Genomic DNA, 16627 nt, shown 5'->3' on the forward strand with positions numbered 1-16627 from the left:
CCTTTTGGCTTGAGTCTAAGCATCTGAATCTTAGCCAGCTGGTGCTTGGCTTTCTTTCTAAGGATATTTCCTAGGCAAAACTGCTGTCCTAGTGATTGCATTTGTGTCTTTTGTCTTTTTCTTTATAAATTTATTAGTGAGGAAAAATTCATCTCAACACAGCATTTAGTTGCTTCTTTTGTAAAAACTTACTTCTTGGATTATTTTTCTAACTGTGGTTAATATAGTTTGGTATTTAAGCATAGTTTAACTTTTAGCTAGTAGAATTAACTAAAGTTTAACTAATATAGTTTAAATTTAAATCTGTTAATAAGTAATCAAGGGAAAGAGAGGCTGAACTAAAATTTCCTAAAAGCAATAGCTTGACAGTTAGGGATTATCTTGGTCTATATGGTTTTCAATCTGGAAAAATAATTTCTTATGCCCAGAAATTTATTCAAACTTATCATTTATATCACATGATAGGAATGCTTTCATTTTACATCTGATCTTTTTTAACTTAGGTGACTAATACTTACATATGATTCTTCCAGTTAACTATGAAGGCATTGCCAGAAACCTCACAGTAAGTGTTGTCTTATCTGTTGTTCTAGCTTAATTTCTGCTTACATTTACAAGTATTTTATAGCACTTAGCTGTTTGCTGGGCTACTTCTGTACTTTGGTTCAGTGACAGGATGAGGGGACCTAGTCTTAAACTGCACCAGGGGAGGTTTAGGTTGGACAACTGGAAGATTTTTTTCTAGTCAACAAGGTGGTGTTCAGTCATACTTGTACTTGATGATCTCAGAGATATTTTCCAACTGAATTGATTCTGTGTGTGACCTGTGGTTAACAACAACAACAACAGTAGTTCCACACAGGGGGAGGTGAAAACTGAGTAAGGTGACATCAGTCTGCCTAAGGCTTTGTGTTCATGTCTGTTCACTGTATTGTGTTGCTCTTCCAACTGGAGAACTTGTGTATCTGGACCTTACTAGCTGAGAGCCATGTCAGTGTAAAGCTCAGCTCTATTACCAGGACACACATAGGATTTTCTTGCTCACACCTTTTAGATAGACAGCTTTGAGAGAGAATATTGAATTTTTTTTTGTTGTTCAGTTACAGTTTAATGGATATGCTTTTTTGCTCTGCCCCTGGCTTCTATTCTTATCCCTGCACTGTAATTTGTTTGCCTCTCGTTTGTGCAGACACTGCTGTCAGTGAGAGCAATGCTGTTTGTATAGATGACTTCACTATCCAAAATTCCAATGTTACAGTAGAGATTTTGTTTTGTTTTTGTGTTTTGTGGGGTTTTTTTTCTTTTTTTAAATTATTAATGGATCTTAGTTTGTGGAAAAATTTATTTGTCCCTGAGTGAGCAATCTAAAAACACTTTAAATATCTGTTACCTTCTCTATTACAGAGCTGTAGCTTGTTGCACTAGATAGTCTCCTATCACTTGTGAAATTACTGTGATGTCTTAGTGTAATTCTTTATTAATTCTAAGAAGTACCATTTGGTTCTGTACAGTTGTAGGCCATAAGATAAAAAAAAAGCAAGTTTTGTCCATAATCCAATATTAAATATCTTCTAATAACTATTGAATCCCAAACCAGTCAATATTTGTGATTTAAGTATTCATTCATATGTCCCAGACCTTGTAACTCCAAACCTGGTGGAGTTATATTGTTCTTAGTGGAAGTTATTGCAGGCCATTTGCAATTGATGTGCTTTATAAGAGCTGTGCATGACATAAAATACACATCTCACCAAAATTTCTTTGTTTTAATTTAAACATTCCAGTGCATAAAACCAAACCAGCCTTTCAAAGCTTATATGAAGCAGCTGCTACCCAAGCGTTTCCATTTTTCCCATAATGACCGGATTGAACCGCTGCACTTTTATTTAGACTCCCAATGGCAGCTTGCTCGGTAAGTTACAGTTCTCAGTACTTGACTGTGCAACAAATAATTTCTTGTTTTCTCACAGCTTTTCTCTTCCAAGTGCTTAGAGTTCAGTGATAGCTGTTAGAGTGTGATATTCTTGTTTGTCATAGCAAAGGGACTTTGCAAAGGAACAATGCATGCTTTTTTCCTGCAGGTTTTGCTGGCCTGGGGAGGCTTAATTCTAAACTGGCAGCCATAGCTATTCTCCCTGCTGGGTATGGAGGTAGTGGCAGGTTAGAAACTAAGGTCCTCACTGTCAGATACTTGAGCACATTTTGCATGCTGTTGGAATTTCCAGAGTGAGTCCATGAAAGCAGAGCATGGAAATAATTACTAGGTTAAATCAGTCTTGTCAGTCATTGAGCTTACTGAGTCCATGATTGTTAATTACCTTAGGTGTTTTTACAGAAGAATTTACAAGTCCCAGAATAGTGGTATCTGCTATAATAGTATTAATTTTGAGCACCTCTGTGATGCTTCAGGGCTTTCATCATGGAAGAGTTTTCAGTGCACCTCTTCAGTAAGTCCTGTTGTGTAACACTGTAGACATGTGCAAGTTATGCAAATTAGGTTTGGGTTAATAGAACTGTGTGTTTAAATCGTGTGTATGGACCTAGCACAGGCTGGATGTTTATTTTTATTAGACTGTAAGATTCCTGTCTGAATGGTCTAAATTAGATTAGTGTTTTTAGTAAAAAAATATTGAGACTGTACTTATGTAAAGTACTGTAAAGTTGTAACCCAAATGACAGTGAACTGAAAATCTGTTATCCTGAAAACAAATTTTTTTTCATATATCATGTACTTTGAGTTTAAATTACTCTGATGATCGCATGAAAGTTCCAAAGGCATAACATTTGCAGAGAAAATTACCATTCTGATTTTAAAGACATTCTTTTCCCAAGCTTTAAAGACTTCTCATTCCCAACGGACAATCCTCTAAGAATCCTTAAATAGAGAAGTAAATAAGTCATCACTGAATGTACTTTTTGCTGATATGGTTTGAAAAGTGTGAGTTATAAAAACTGTGTATTTTTAATAGAAAACCACTTGAGATTAAAAGCTGCAAAGGTGGATTCCATGGCTCAGACAATCGCTTCCCCAATATGCAGGTGAGATTTAAACTTACATGAGCTTTATTTTTAGCTCCTTCTATTTCCAAATGCTGTATTTGCTGGGTATCGAGTTTTTTGTTTTTTTTGTTTTTTTTTTTTTTTTTGGTTTTGGTTTTTTTTTTTGTTGTTGTTGTTGTTTTATTTTTTTTTAAGATTTGTTATATTATTCCATTTGCAATTAAAGAAATCAAACGTTTATAGGATTGATATTGTGATGTGCTGGATGACCCACACAAATAAAGACAGTCTTGAAATTCTTCTCTTTAATGAGAAATGGGAAGACATCATAGGGAAACATGAAATCAGATCCTTAGTTTCATCGAATTTGGGGAAGTCACTTAACCTATCCTTTGCCTTAATTTCTGCTATCAATAAAATGAAAGCCAATATTCATAATTTCAAAAAGCTGTTTTCAGGATTCAAATCCACAAACAATTGTGAGGTACTTGGAGCTATTACAGTGAATATGTGTAAACACATCTATAAAGAGGAATCTGTGTGTTATGTGGACTTTGTAGGTTTTCTCATAAAACTTGTTTTCAATAATTTTCTCTCTTAGAAGTCTTATTTTTTTTTATATAGTGTTGGCATCAAACTGTTTTTAAAAAAAGTCCTAATCTTGTATCAATTTACCCTTCCAGGCTTACTCTTGTTCCCTGATTTGACAATGGAAAACCTGTTGATAGTGTATCTAGTAGTGGGTTGCAATCAGCAAGCCACGTGATCCCAAATGCATTCCATCTCTCTCTACTGTAGTTTGACTGTGCAAGTTTTTTTCAGTAGATTGACTCTATTCAAACTTTGTCACACTTGGGATTGCCAGTTCATAGCACCCCTAACAGGTCTTAAGAGATAAAATTTATCCTTTTGTGGCTAACATTATAGCAGCATAACAGCATTTCATACTCTGTAATTACCAAAAATATCAGAAAGGAGGTAGCGCCTGCTCATCATCCCTGCCTCATCTGGTTCAGATTAGGCTTGTTGAGTACATTAGTCTGCAGATTTTAGTATCAACTGTTGCCGAATTATGCCCTGTGTTATCCTTTAATCTCAAAAAAAGGAGTTAGGAGTTGAGTTTTTAGCCTCCGTTTTTGCCACACAGCTACGAAATCTGAGGCAATTGCATTGTTTACAAAGAGCTTGGAGATCTCACCCGGGGACATGCTATACAGCGTAAAACATCCATCACTCATTCAGTATCTTGATACCACAGATGTGTGCAATCTGTTTCTTTTCATTAAAAATGAGCTGAATAACTGAGGATAAGTTTTAAAACAATGTTTTTGGCACAGTTGAGTTTAAGCATTTGTTGCCCTTGCCTCCTTGTTCTCATTTGTGCAGCAAACCTTGCAGTATGCTGGTAAGTTTTTTGTGGCTGCTGTGTCAAGTAGTTTGGGGAATTGAACCAGAAGGAAAAGAAGCCAGCAGGAAAAAAAAAAAAAAAAGGAAAGGTTTCTGAGCTGGCAGTATTCCTGGATCAGGTCCAGTACAGCTCGGGAAGTGGTGTAAGAAGAAAGAACAGCTGCAAACCAGGCGTGGAAGCCTGCAATCCTCCCATTGCTTAAACCACTTCGAGCATTGTTACCAACAGATGTTTTTATAGCCCTAAGTTAAAAGCTTCTAAATTGTTTACAGGATGTGATATGTGATGGTTACTTTGGATAAACATTTCCATTAAATCTTTTAAAGCATTTGAAGAAATTAAAAGGTATTTTCTTAAAAGCAGAGAAGAGCAAGGGACTTGATAAATGGCTAAAGGCAACAATGAGACTGAATTGGGTTTCCTAATACTCTTCTACTGCTTTTTAAAAAAATTATTCTTATACATCTACTTTTTTTTTTAAAGAAAAATACATGCTTTTGACTTGATATGTACTATGTTGCTAAAGCAAAGATTAAGTTCTTGGAAGAAAATGCCTTCTGAATATGAAGATAATTTTCATTTCAACTTGTCTTAAACAGAATTCCACCATACTTTTCTCTGTAAATCCTAGGCTATCTTTATTGGTTTTGGACCAGGATTCAAGTTTGGTACTCAAGTTGATCCATTTGAAAACATTGAAGTATATAATTTAATGTGTGGTAAGTACAATGGATGGAGGTAATTTTTGTTCAATATAAAAATATAATATCTTTCGGGCATTGCAAATCTTCTAATAGCAGATTAAGTGTCCTCAGAAACTCATCCTTAAGACTTGCTGCTGATTTTTACAAATAAGCTGTTTGTTTTTCTGAGAAAGGGCCATCTCTTAATGACTAACAGCAGTTTAAGATCTACTGGTCAGGCTACCTTATATATCTCTTTTCCACTGGTCACATTGTGTATTCCTCTGGCTTTTCCAGAGCTGGCGCTTTGACTCACCACTGCTAAAAATGGCTACTTCACAATCTCTCTACCATCAGGAAGGGAAGCGTCCTTTCCCCCCCTCTTTCAAACACAATGTTACTGTGACTCCTTGTTCCTTTGTCCCTTCTTCATTCTGTATTTCATGGTTTTTCCAAAAGTCTGTCACTAGATCTACCACTTTCTGTTCATTTATTGCCCTTGAGGTCTTCACCTGTTTTCCGTTATTGCCTACTTCCCTCTCTTGTTAGAACTTATACTGCTTTTATGAGAAATTAAGTATTACCAAAGAGTTTGATCCAGAAAATAAAACTTACTAGGAGTTCTGCAAATGCTTGAGATCAGTGGCGATATTCAGGTATACCATATCTAAACCACATGTCTAAATTCTTTGCTGGAATAGGAAACAGGCCATTGTCAGGAAGCACATCTCTCTCAGCCTTCTGTGCTTTGCTGTCTTCTCCTGCCATGGTTGATATTGAAATACCTTCTTGTGCCCCCTGAGCTGTTCTGCATATGCTGCATGAGAGGGGTAGAGCACTTACTGCCATCTCTGATTACTGAAGTGAGTTCAGTGACAGATCAGATGTTGTAAGTGCAGTCATTGAGGTTTAGATTTTCTCCATCCTATACAGAAAGAATTAGATGAATAGGATGTATAAAAGCCAGCATGTGAACGTCCTGATATAAAATTAATTGAGGCAACTTACTCAGCCTTACAAGCAGACTAATACCACACTGAACCCTACCTAAGAACATGTGTGGTCCCTTTAAAGAGGTGACATTGCTTTTCCTTTTGAGCGTTATGAGCAGCAAGCAGTGAAGCTTTGGCTCATCCATACTTGTAAGCACAATATAACCAGTTGTGTATTACAGTCTTTCTTTCTCCTCCTGTTAATATCACTTGAATTCTTCCATAGATTTGCTTGATTTGAAACCAGCCCCAAACAATGGAACTCATGGACGCCTAAACCATCTATTAAAGAACCCTGTTTACACCCCTCACCATCCCAAGGAAACAAGCCATCCTTCTGAATGCTCTGTGGTGGGAGAAAGAGCCTTTTCAGTGAGCCTTGGCTGCTCCTGCAGGACAGGGGTAAGTACTGAAATGGTTAAAGTCATGGAGGCAGAAGTCTGTGTCATATTCAAAGAGTGAAACTTTGCATTCTCCAGATGGTTTCACAGTCCCTTACTATTGGTTTCAAAATCAAGTCTTGCTTGGGGTTAGTGAGTGCTAGCCTGTATTTGCGTAACAATTTTTTGCAGATTGCTTATGTTAAGTCACATTCATCTCTAAAGAGCCTGAAAAAACCCCAAAGGAGCTTGATGGGGAAAGCATTCCATTCTTACTTGCTTCATTTAATTATGTTGAAATTTCTCTTCTGTGAATGTTGTATTTGGGCTGTGGTTTTCAAGCCCGTAGATTTGCTTGTGGCAGAACCAATTTGTTTCTGCAAATTCCCTGTAGCTCTCCTCCAGTATGTGTCAGTGAGTTCTGTGTATGTATAACTTGCGAGACAGAAGTTACATTTAAGTGTAGTACCATAATACAGACTCATAATATGCTTTGTAGAGTCTCACTGCTTTTCCTTTATAAAATTACAGGGCTTGCCAATAAGGGATTTTCATCAGCGTTTAAATCTTACTGAAACAGAAGGTAAGAACTTCAGATAATAATATAAAATTAAAAAGCTAACAAAAAAAGAAAAAATAGTCATCAATCATTCTATATTTTTAAGCTTTTGAGCAACTCCCAAGTAAATTATATGAAAATTCTTTGAAATACTTGCTGAAACTATAGTCCGGCCTGGAGAATTTGTGGATGCCTCACCCCTGGAAGTGTTCAAGACCAGGTTGGATGGGGCTTTGAACAACCTGGTCTAGTGGAAGATGTCCCTGCTCTTGACAGGGTGGTTGCACTAGATAGTCTTTGTGGTCTCTTCCAGCCCATACCGTTTTACGATTCCAATGTTTTTGAATACAGTCCTCCTGAACCATTTGTTCTCAAATGAATGTGTATCCTTATACAAGTGTCTTTATGGCATATGTGTTATCTGTCACTTTTGACTTTCTAGTACTGAAGTAATGAGCATTCCAGAATGGGAAGCAAAATTGATGCATGGGGAAGTACCCGATAAGAAATCAATGCAAATAATGATATCCATAATGGCAGCATACTTTTAATGAGGCATAAGGAGTATTTTACACATTTGAATTTTTATGTGGTCTTGAGCTGTTACTTCTTTTACTTATGATTTATTTCCAGTCATTGGACATACACATGCCATGTTTAAGCTGCAGTTTGCAAGGCTGTAGACTCGTAAAACAAAATAAACTATTTTGAGAATGAAACAGATAAAACAGCAAGTAAATAAGGAAAACTGTAAGTCAAAATGGAACATAGTCCTAGGTGCTAATGCCTTAAAAGATAATATCAAGAAGATTAGGCTGTCAGAAATAGGCTGATAGAGACCTTGCCTTGTGTGTGTGTGTGTTCATGAAGCCTTGGGTTTCTTATGCAAATAAACTGTATTTGGCAACACCCCACTATAGCTCGCTATTAAGAACTGGACATAAATGCCAGTTACTGGCAGGGTCCAGTACTTGCTGCTTATCCAGAGCTAATTCAAGGCTTCTGTTGATTTGTGTAGTTTGTCCTGAAACAGAGTGGATAGAGTGTTCTTGAATGGTTTCCACTAATGACAGGTCATCATTTTAAAATGCGTCCCAGAACCCTTTCAAAGTAAGTCTTTCAGTATTGTAATGCTCATGAGAGCAACAAAATCAAATCCAGTTCAAATGTGCTTTCCCCAGATGCACCAGGGGTTTTGCTGAAACAGACTCTGCTAAGGATCTCTGAGGGCTTTGCTTAACCTGGCTTTGAAGAAGCATGACAAGGCCAGGCACAATAACATATTTCAGTTCTCTTTTGTAGAAAAAGGAACTTAATGCTCTAAACCTACTTTTTTGAAGCAGTAGGATTTTGTCCTGAATTGTCAGTGAAACCTGGTATAGCACTGGTCTTAATAGCAGTAATTTCATTAGGAATTCTATTAATTAAGCATTAATTAGATGTAAAAAGCATTGCACAGATGCAAGAATTCTAGTAACTGGCCTAGAAGTTCCTTAAGACTATATAAAGTTCATTAGTTACTTCAGTTTGCATGTTCTCTCATTGATTGTCATAACTTGACAGTCTGTAAGAACAAAAAATTATAACTGCGTTTTTAGTTTTATTAAAAAAACATGAATTGTTCTTCCCTCATGGGTGGAGAAATAGCTGTCATAATCTTGACTTTTTTTATGCTTTGGTATTACTGTGGAAAAAACCCTGCACATTCATTGCTCAATTTCTGTCCCCCTGTAGTACATTTGCATTAATATTTTATAATAATTTGCAGATGGTAGGGACCTATTTAATTGAAAATATACTTTGACACCTTCTTTATAATTCTAGTCATGTAATGATTGAATATACTTGAATTTTTAAAGGCAAAGTAGTGAGTCCTTGCACAGTTGAAAATCCAAATCTAATCTAGTACTTCACTGTATTATTTAAATCTCTGTATTTCTTAGTCTTTTAAATGTATTTTTACATTAGACTGTGTGGTTTCTACTGAAATAGTAATTTCAAATCACCAGAATTGGTTTGTCTCCCATCTAAATGTTACATAGAAGCAGATCCCACATTTTCAAATTGAAACACAAAGTCAACAAAGACTTTAACTTTTCAACTTAAATTTGTCTCCTGTTTTTAATGGCAAAAGGTTTTGGTTTAAATATAGACTTAATTTGTGCAGTGTACATTTAAATGTTTGTTTTATACTGGCTTCATCACTTAATTTATTGCCTTAGCATAGAAACTGTACCTTTGGTATAATAATGAAATTTTTTTATCCCATTAATGTGACTTCTGTTTTATTTGGCAATTGAAAATAAGGCAACCTTAGGTGTATAAAAAGGAAGGAGCTGACAACCAGTATTAATTGAAAAGTAATAAGCACTATTTCTGTTGCAGTTAAGAAGACAGAGGACCTTAATTTGCCCTACGGACGGCCCAGGGTTCTGCAGAAAAGACACAATTATTGCCTCCTTTACCATTACCGCTACGTGAGCGGGTACAGCAGGGACTACAGGATGTCTCTGTGGAGTGCATACACTGTGGGCAAAGACGTAAGCATAAGAAGAAATATTAGAAGCAACCTTGGAAAGTAAAAATCTTGAGTGTCAGTTATTCCTGAAGACTTCTTATATCTGCTCATGATATGAAAGCCACCATGGTGGTGGAGTCCATGGAGGTGTTCAGGAAAGGACTGGATTTGGCACTTAGTGCCATAGTCTAGTTGACAAGGTGATGATCAGCCAAAGGTTGGGCTCAATGATCTTAGGGGTCTTTTTCCAGCTGAAATGAGTCTGTGATGTTATCTCCCAGGGAACTAAGTTGAACCACACAAGATATAAAGTGGAATTTTGTGTGAGGTTTACTATGCTAATAAGGATTGGCTTTGACTCTTCCATTTCTCAGAGTGTGAAACAGTTTTTCCTCCAGATTGAGCAGATCCACCAGGAAGTGAGGACTCCATTGCCATTGGTATAGAAGCCCTAGGAGACTGCACAGGTCTGCTACAGCAGTCTGTCAGTATTGTCCTTAAAAACTAGCCTCAGTGTGGGTTTCATAGTCTTAAAGCAGTTTGTAATGTGGCAGGATGCTTTTGAAAAAGTAATCTCAGGACCATCTTGAGCTATTCATGCCCTCATATGATCCTTCTCTCCAAATATAATCCTGATTGGGAAAAAAAAAAAAGGTCAGTGAAAATAAATCAGGTCTTTGTGGTCCTAAATCCTATGCTTAAGATACACCTGTTCATGCAGAGCACTGATCTGATGAAGGAAAGTTTTTTCAAGTTGGCCTTTCCCATTCAGAAAAAATTTAGGAGCCAGATCATGCTTAAAAGGAATTAAGATAGTAGAGAATACTTTTAATCTGATTATCTGGGAATCATAGGTTTTAAATAATGACTGTTATAATTAAATTTACCTAAACTCTGGCAAGATTTGCTTGATCCTGAATATTTTGAGGTTAGTGACATGAAGCAACCAGTTACTGTAACAAGTGGCCCACACATCTATCTGTCAATTATGTGAGTCTGTCTATCAGTCAATAAATCAGATTATCTTTAATGGGCACCTCTAGATTCGGTTTTAGAAGATGTTATAATTGGCTAAAATGTTTCAGTTCCATTCACTTTATTTCCAAGGTATATGAAGTAGATGGGAGGGCTTGTTTTCCACTGACAGAAGAGAAACAATTCTTGCATCTTAGTTAAACCCTTCACAATCTTAAAGGAAGATGCAGCTAAATATTTAGAGTTCTGCAGTCCCTCATACTGAGAGAATTATTGTAAGTCAGCATTCACAATGATACTTTCTTCTTGTTCAATAGGACAAATGGGTTTCTTCTACAGGAGCTGCCTCCAGCTGTTTACACAAAGATGCTCGTATTTCACAGAATTATAACCAGACCTGTTTGTTTTACAACAATCATCCTCGCCTAACTTACGGATTTCTTGCTCCTCCAGGTAAGTACTTTGCCTTCATTGTATAGCATATCTGATTTACATGATCTGTAATGTAGCAGGTGTAGTTTTTTAGGTGTTCTCGATAACCAATCAGAATGTGAAGCAGTAGCTGCTGAGTTGTTGCAGTTCACTTCAGCATATGAGAAAGGAAAACATTTTAGGTGCTTCAGGTATTTCAGCATCCAGTGGGTTGTCCAAGGTCACTTAGTACTTCCCAGAAGTTTTGAAACTTATCAGGTTTCTGAAGTGGCATCTCACAGAAGAAACTGGGAGGAACATGTAGACATTAAGTCCAGCAAACTGGTAAATTACAAATTCACTTTGTGTACCTAGATAAATTGTTTGTGAACTGATGCTGACCTGATATGGAGGTATTTTACATTGACTCTACTGCACAGAATACCAAGTAGAAGGTTATTTAAATATCCATGTCAAATGTAGTTTGCACAGTTTCAACAGAATCCTGTCTTTAAGCCTACATTCTACAGTCATGGAAAGTTTGCCTGATACTCATGACTTTTATTTCTTTCCCCACAATTCAGAAGCCTGTTCTGATATTTTTAAATCTCATGAAATTTGCCAACTGTATATCTGACAAGTGTAATTGCTGCTGCTGCTACTAAGATTATTTATTTTAGATGGAATCCAGCATGTAAGTCAGCACTTACACCCACATAGGTTTTGGAAAATAGAGTTAGGTCAGCTCCATCTTGATGTTATTACAATGATCACTAAAAGCATGAAAATGCAAGTTGAAAGTAACAAGTCCAAGTAATTAATTGCCCTTTTTGGTTTCAGATTTTATGACAGATGCAAAGAAACCTCACTATGATGCCTTGCTTACCAGCAACATTGTGCCAATGTATCCTGCATTTAAAGGTATTTTATTTGTATGCATATTTTATGTCCACAGTTGAATAGAAGAAAGACTGCTGGTTGTTACTTGCTTCCAAATCATGCAAATGGCCCCTGGTTCCTGAGAGAGAGGGAACATGAGATGTTTGTCTGAGAGAGAATAAGTATGTACCTGGTGAAAACGAGCAACAGCTGTGATACTTCTTCTGGAAAAAAAGAGATGTCCTGTTTTGTAATGGAATACTGTTCAATTCTTAATTGTAATTCAAAATATTTTATAGGTTAGATACTTTCCAGCTCATAGGTGTGAGTGTACAAGCTAGCCAGGCCAGCTTGATAGTGGGGCAAGACACAGGCAGGCATGGTCTTCTCTGGCCTTTCCTCCTCTAATGTCTCCATGGTTTGGTTTCCAAGGAAAGAAACCTAAGGTCCCAAGGGAGTAGCATCAGTATACCTCAGTCAGGTTTGTGGTTAGGGTGACTGTGAGACCACAGTATTAGGACACACTGCAGTGAATGCTGCTGCCCAGCTGGATGCAACCTTTAACAACAGCAAATGCCTGTAGAATTTGTTATTTTCCTAGCTTGTCATGTCTGTCTATACTCCACTGAATACTCTGCAGAGCTGTGTTAGCAGCTTCTATTGTGAAGGTTGTTTCCTGATTCCATTACTGTGTTTCAGTCTTATGGAACTACTTCCATCAACACCTGCTACCTGAATATGCTGCAGCCAGGAATGGTGTCAATATAGTCAGTGGTCCTGTGTTTGATTATGACTCTGATGGGCTCTATGATACCCCAGAAAAGTTGAAAAGGTGAGAACCTTTCACACTGTAATCCTTTGTTTCTTTCCTCCATTACTGGTCTGTTAGTAATTACTATCCTCGATCAGAAAGACAAGCAAATGGCCCTAAGCAGAAAAGTAGGTTAAGAAAGAAGTAACAAGCACAAAGAGAAAAATGCACCTTCAAAATGTGCCATCCTAAACCTGAAGGTGGAGTATAAGAGAAGCTGTTGCATGTGGAATGATGCCCACCAGCCTGAAAACTTAGGACACTGCCATTGCCTCTAGGAGAGGACAAGGCAAGGGCTTATCCCGGGTGGCATGATTGATCATTCCTGAGCTGGCAGTGTTCCAATACAAGTCGTGGGTTACACTAGTTAGCAAAACTGGTTCAAGCTAGCAGACAGATGGTTTTTGGGACTCAGGCTGAACTCTTCATCCCCTCTGGAGTTTTACATATTTTTATGATAATGATAATAAATCAGTTTATTGTTATACCTCATCAAACTTGTTACTTAAATCAGCCTTCAAGCCAAACCTGATTTGCAAAAATAGTAATCAGGAATTTTCTTTCCAGACTTAAGCTTTCTTTGGACGAAATAGATGAATTGCTAAAACCGAATATCGCTGAATGCTGTCATTTGATCTTTGTGCAAGTATGATTTGGTGGATGTAAATTTTTTGTATTTCAGATACCCTGGTAATTCAGAAGTTCCAGTTCCAACCCACTTCTTCATTGTGCTGACTAGCTGTAAAAATACTTCTGAAACTCCTCTGGAGTGTGAAGGGTCTCTAGATGCCTTGTCTTTCGTTGTACCTCACAGAGAAGACAACAGTGAAAGCTGTGCAGTAAGTAGTCTGTTTGGTTCCCATAAACATCTGAAGTCAGGCTGAAGCTTGTTTTTTTGGATATCAGTGATTAACTAGTTAAAGCCTGTAAAAGTGGTGCAGTCTACATGATCATCTTGAGAGAGAAGACAATATTTTTGCAAATGGAATTATGTCAGAGTCTGTGAATATGATCAAATGGGAAAATAGATCTGTTCAAAGAGCAAAACTTAGAGCTAGCAGAGTGGAATCAGAGTATGCAGAGACCATCAATGTGATACATACACAGACTTCTATCCATTCAAAAGCTGAGGATGAAGAGCTTCTAAGAGGAGTCACCCACAACAAAAGGTCAGTGCTATGGCCAAATGCATTCCCAGGAGGAAAAGACACAGATGTTCCTGAAGAGCACTGGTTGCTTTTAGTTCAGGTACCTTGGAATTTTTGTGGGAATGCACATAGCTACGCTCCATACACACCAGAAAAAAATGGAGGAAAGTGTATAGACCTATCCTGCAGCAAGGAATTAGAGTCAGGCACAGCTCTCAGAAATATTTTTATCATACAGATGATTGGTAGATGCTGGACCTAACTTGCCATTCCCCATTATTACCACCAGTTGGTGCAGCTACAGGTTTTGTATACTTGAGGAGGTAACAGCAAGTATTAAATTCAGACAAGCTTCTAACTGTGTATAATCCTGCACACTCCGTTACTGGTTTTTGTTTTTATAAAACACCAAATGTCTTTTTTAGTAGATTAAATACATCTCAGGGGAAAAAAAAAAGTTTTACAACCCGTTTTTTTTTCCTCCTCTGCCCCAATAGGATGGCAAGTCTGAGTCCATGTGGGTTGAAGAGAGAATGAAGTTTCATACGGCTCGGATCAGAGATATAGAATTACTTACTGGACTCAGCTTCTATCAAGACAGAAAACAGCCAATATCTGACATTTTACAGTTAAAAACATATTTACCAACTTTTGAGACAATCTGATTTTTCCTATGGAATGTTGTTATTGGTTTCACAACTGATTTGTAAATAGACTTTTTTAATTAACGAAAACTTTTTTTTTAAAAAAAATAAGCTGGAACTTTTATTGAGAACTCTTGACCAAAATGCCAGTAGAGAGGAGAGTGGGTGCCATATTTGTATCTCAGGGACTCCTGATGGACTATACTTGTGACACAGGATGGCAGCTCCTGTCATTCCCACTTGGATGTGGTAGAACCATGTCCATTACTATGCTAACAGCATTTGGTCATCATAGTCTGAGACACGAACACAAATGTTATCTTTGATATGCACTGGAGAGGGAGAATTTTATAAAGTATGGTTTATGATCAGTATTCCACTTTAAAAATGCAGATAATTAGCAAATACAGTTCTGGGAAAGAACTACATTTTTGGTGACCGTTGAAATCTAAACAACAGCACTCTTCTCATTCCAGTTTTCCTTGAAGTGTGAATTAAAAAAACAATGCAGTGCTATGGTGCAAGAAGCTATACTGAGGTTAGTAGGACTGGTAACTAAAACTTCCCCCACATGGAAGAGACGCCTGGCTACAGGAGATCCGTGGGCTGGGCAGCCTTGGTGTGTTGCTGCCCTCTGATGGCTCCAACACTGATGGAGAATTAGATGCACAGTTTGTATGTTGTTCATGCATCCTCTGAATGGGTGGGTATAGGATGCATCAAGTCACCTGTAAATGAGAAGAAATTATTTTAGGAATATGTCTGAGCTCCCAGGAGTAATTATCTTCAAACTAAACTTAGATTTGATTAAAAGACTTTGCTTTATTGAAGTAAAGATGTGTTTCTCTGTTTGGTACATGTTTTTGTCAGCTGTGGTTTTGAAATCCCATTTTTGAATGCAGATGCTGTCAGAGATGCGAATTCTGAAGAAGCACGTAGTGACCTTTCTTGGAAGCTTTCAGGCTACACAAACAGCTGCTATAGGCACTCAGGAGTGGAGGAACTCCCTCCTTTTCCAGTACACATATTATCACCTTTGTAATTCTCCCACTCTCTAAAGCTGATGACCCAAAATTGGCTCTGTTATGTATAAAATTTGGCATAGTCAATTTCACATTTATGTTCTTCTCATTTAAAAAGGAGAAAATACATCACGCACAAGTATGTTAGAAGAATGAAGAGCCTGTAACTGAGCAGAGAGGCATTTGACCTTATAGCTTGGTTAGGGCATGTTGAAGGCTGGATCCAGAGCCTGCTGAAGTCAGAGGAAGCTTTTCCCATTAACTTCAGTTTGAGTGGGCTGAAATTCTGGGACCAATTTTTCTTTTAACCAAGTGTATTTTCTTGATCTTATGTTATGAGCATGATTTTTTTTTTTTCTCAAGTAGTTTCACTGTGTGAAATCTAAATGTGTTGTAGCAACCTCACATTACGATAGGACTGTGACAGCATTATTCAGTGTAACTGCTTTGTAAAGTTGCCTGTGACAAATAAACCCATCAGAAGTACTATGTTGTTTGTGACCCTTTCTGTAGCAACTGTACCAACTGGTGCAGTTAGAGAGCACAATATTTTTGGGGGGGAGGGATAGGGATTGCTTCAGTCTTTGCTCTATGAACTGAAGATAATTTCTCCAACTGTAGCATTAGTTACATTTATTGCTAGGAGAGGAAGGTAGGGAGAAAGATGGTCCAGGTGTTAATTTTTTATTTTTGTTATTTTTTACAACTAGTACTCTCTCCTGAATGCAAATAGATATGTTGACATCTTAAGGTGATGCCAGTTTCCATTAAGAGGCAGGGTCAGCCTAGCTCCGGGATAAAAATGGAACCAGAGAATCTTCAAGACTTCTGGTTTGATCTTTGGTTTTGGAATGGAAAGCAGTTGTGAAAGTTATTATGGTCATCAAGAGAGGGCAGGAGCTAAATGGGGTTTGGGATGTGGTTTTGCCAGAAATTGACAAGTCAAATTGACAATGAAGAGAGTTACTCTCATTTAATGTTAGCGTAAATATTTCTGCTGATTTAATTTCTTCTTTGATTTTTAAAGACATTTGTAATGGTGGTGTCAGAACATATGAATAAATGCTGATGCTAGTCCTGGTATCCAGTGGCTGCCAATACCCCAGGATGATAGATACTAGGTTGTCTTTTTGAAGCCTGATGGGCCCCAAGGAGCATCCTACAGCCACCATCAAACTCCATTCTGAAAAAACTCAA

General features: G+C 37.4%; 1 protein-coding gene across 4 annotated transcripts in view; it reads left to right on the forward strand.

Moving 5' to 3' along the window:
* ENPP1 (ectonucleotide pyrophosphatase/phosphodiesterase 1) overlaps positions 1 to 15916 on the forward strand; it is a 52819-nt gene extending 36903 nt beyond the window's left edge. For all 4 annotated transcript variants that reach the window (XM_042017346.1, XM_042017348.1, XM_042017347.1 and 1 more), the window contains 12 exons: positions 534 to 565; positions 1785 to 1912; positions 2970 to 3039; positions 5040 to 5127; positions 6310 to 6485; positions 6995 to 7046; positions 9408 to 9562; positions 10833 to 10968; positions 11767 to 11847; positions 12505 to 12637; positions 13299 to 13455; positions 14262 to 15916. In XM_042017346.1, the coding sequence (XP_041873280.1) occupies positions 534 to 565; positions 1785 to 1912; positions 2970 to 3039; positions 5040 to 5127; positions 6310 to 6485; positions 6995 to 7046; positions 9408 to 9562; positions 10833 to 10968; positions 11767 to 11847; positions 12505 to 12637; positions 13299 to 13455; positions 14262 to 14429 (1376 nt within the window). In that variant the 3' untranslated portion in view covers positions 14430 to 15916. The remainder of the gene's footprint in view (positions 1 to 533; positions 566 to 1784; positions 1913 to 2969; positions 3040 to 5039; positions 5128 to 6309; positions 6486 to 6994; positions 7047 to 9407; positions 9563 to 10832; positions 10969 to 11766; positions 11848 to 12504; positions 12638 to 13298; positions 13456 to 14261) is intronic.
* Positions 15917 to 16627: the final 711 nt, after the last annotated feature.

This window comes from Corvus kubaryi, unplaced genomic scaffold (assembly GCF_017639235.1).
Source record: "Corvus kubaryi isolate FWS band 111438036 unplaced genomic scaffold, C.kubaryi_AGA036_p1.0 split3-73, whole genome shotgun sequence".
Lineage (NCBI taxonomy): Eukaryota > Metazoa > Chordata > Aves > Passeriformes > Corvidae > Corvus > Corvus kubaryi.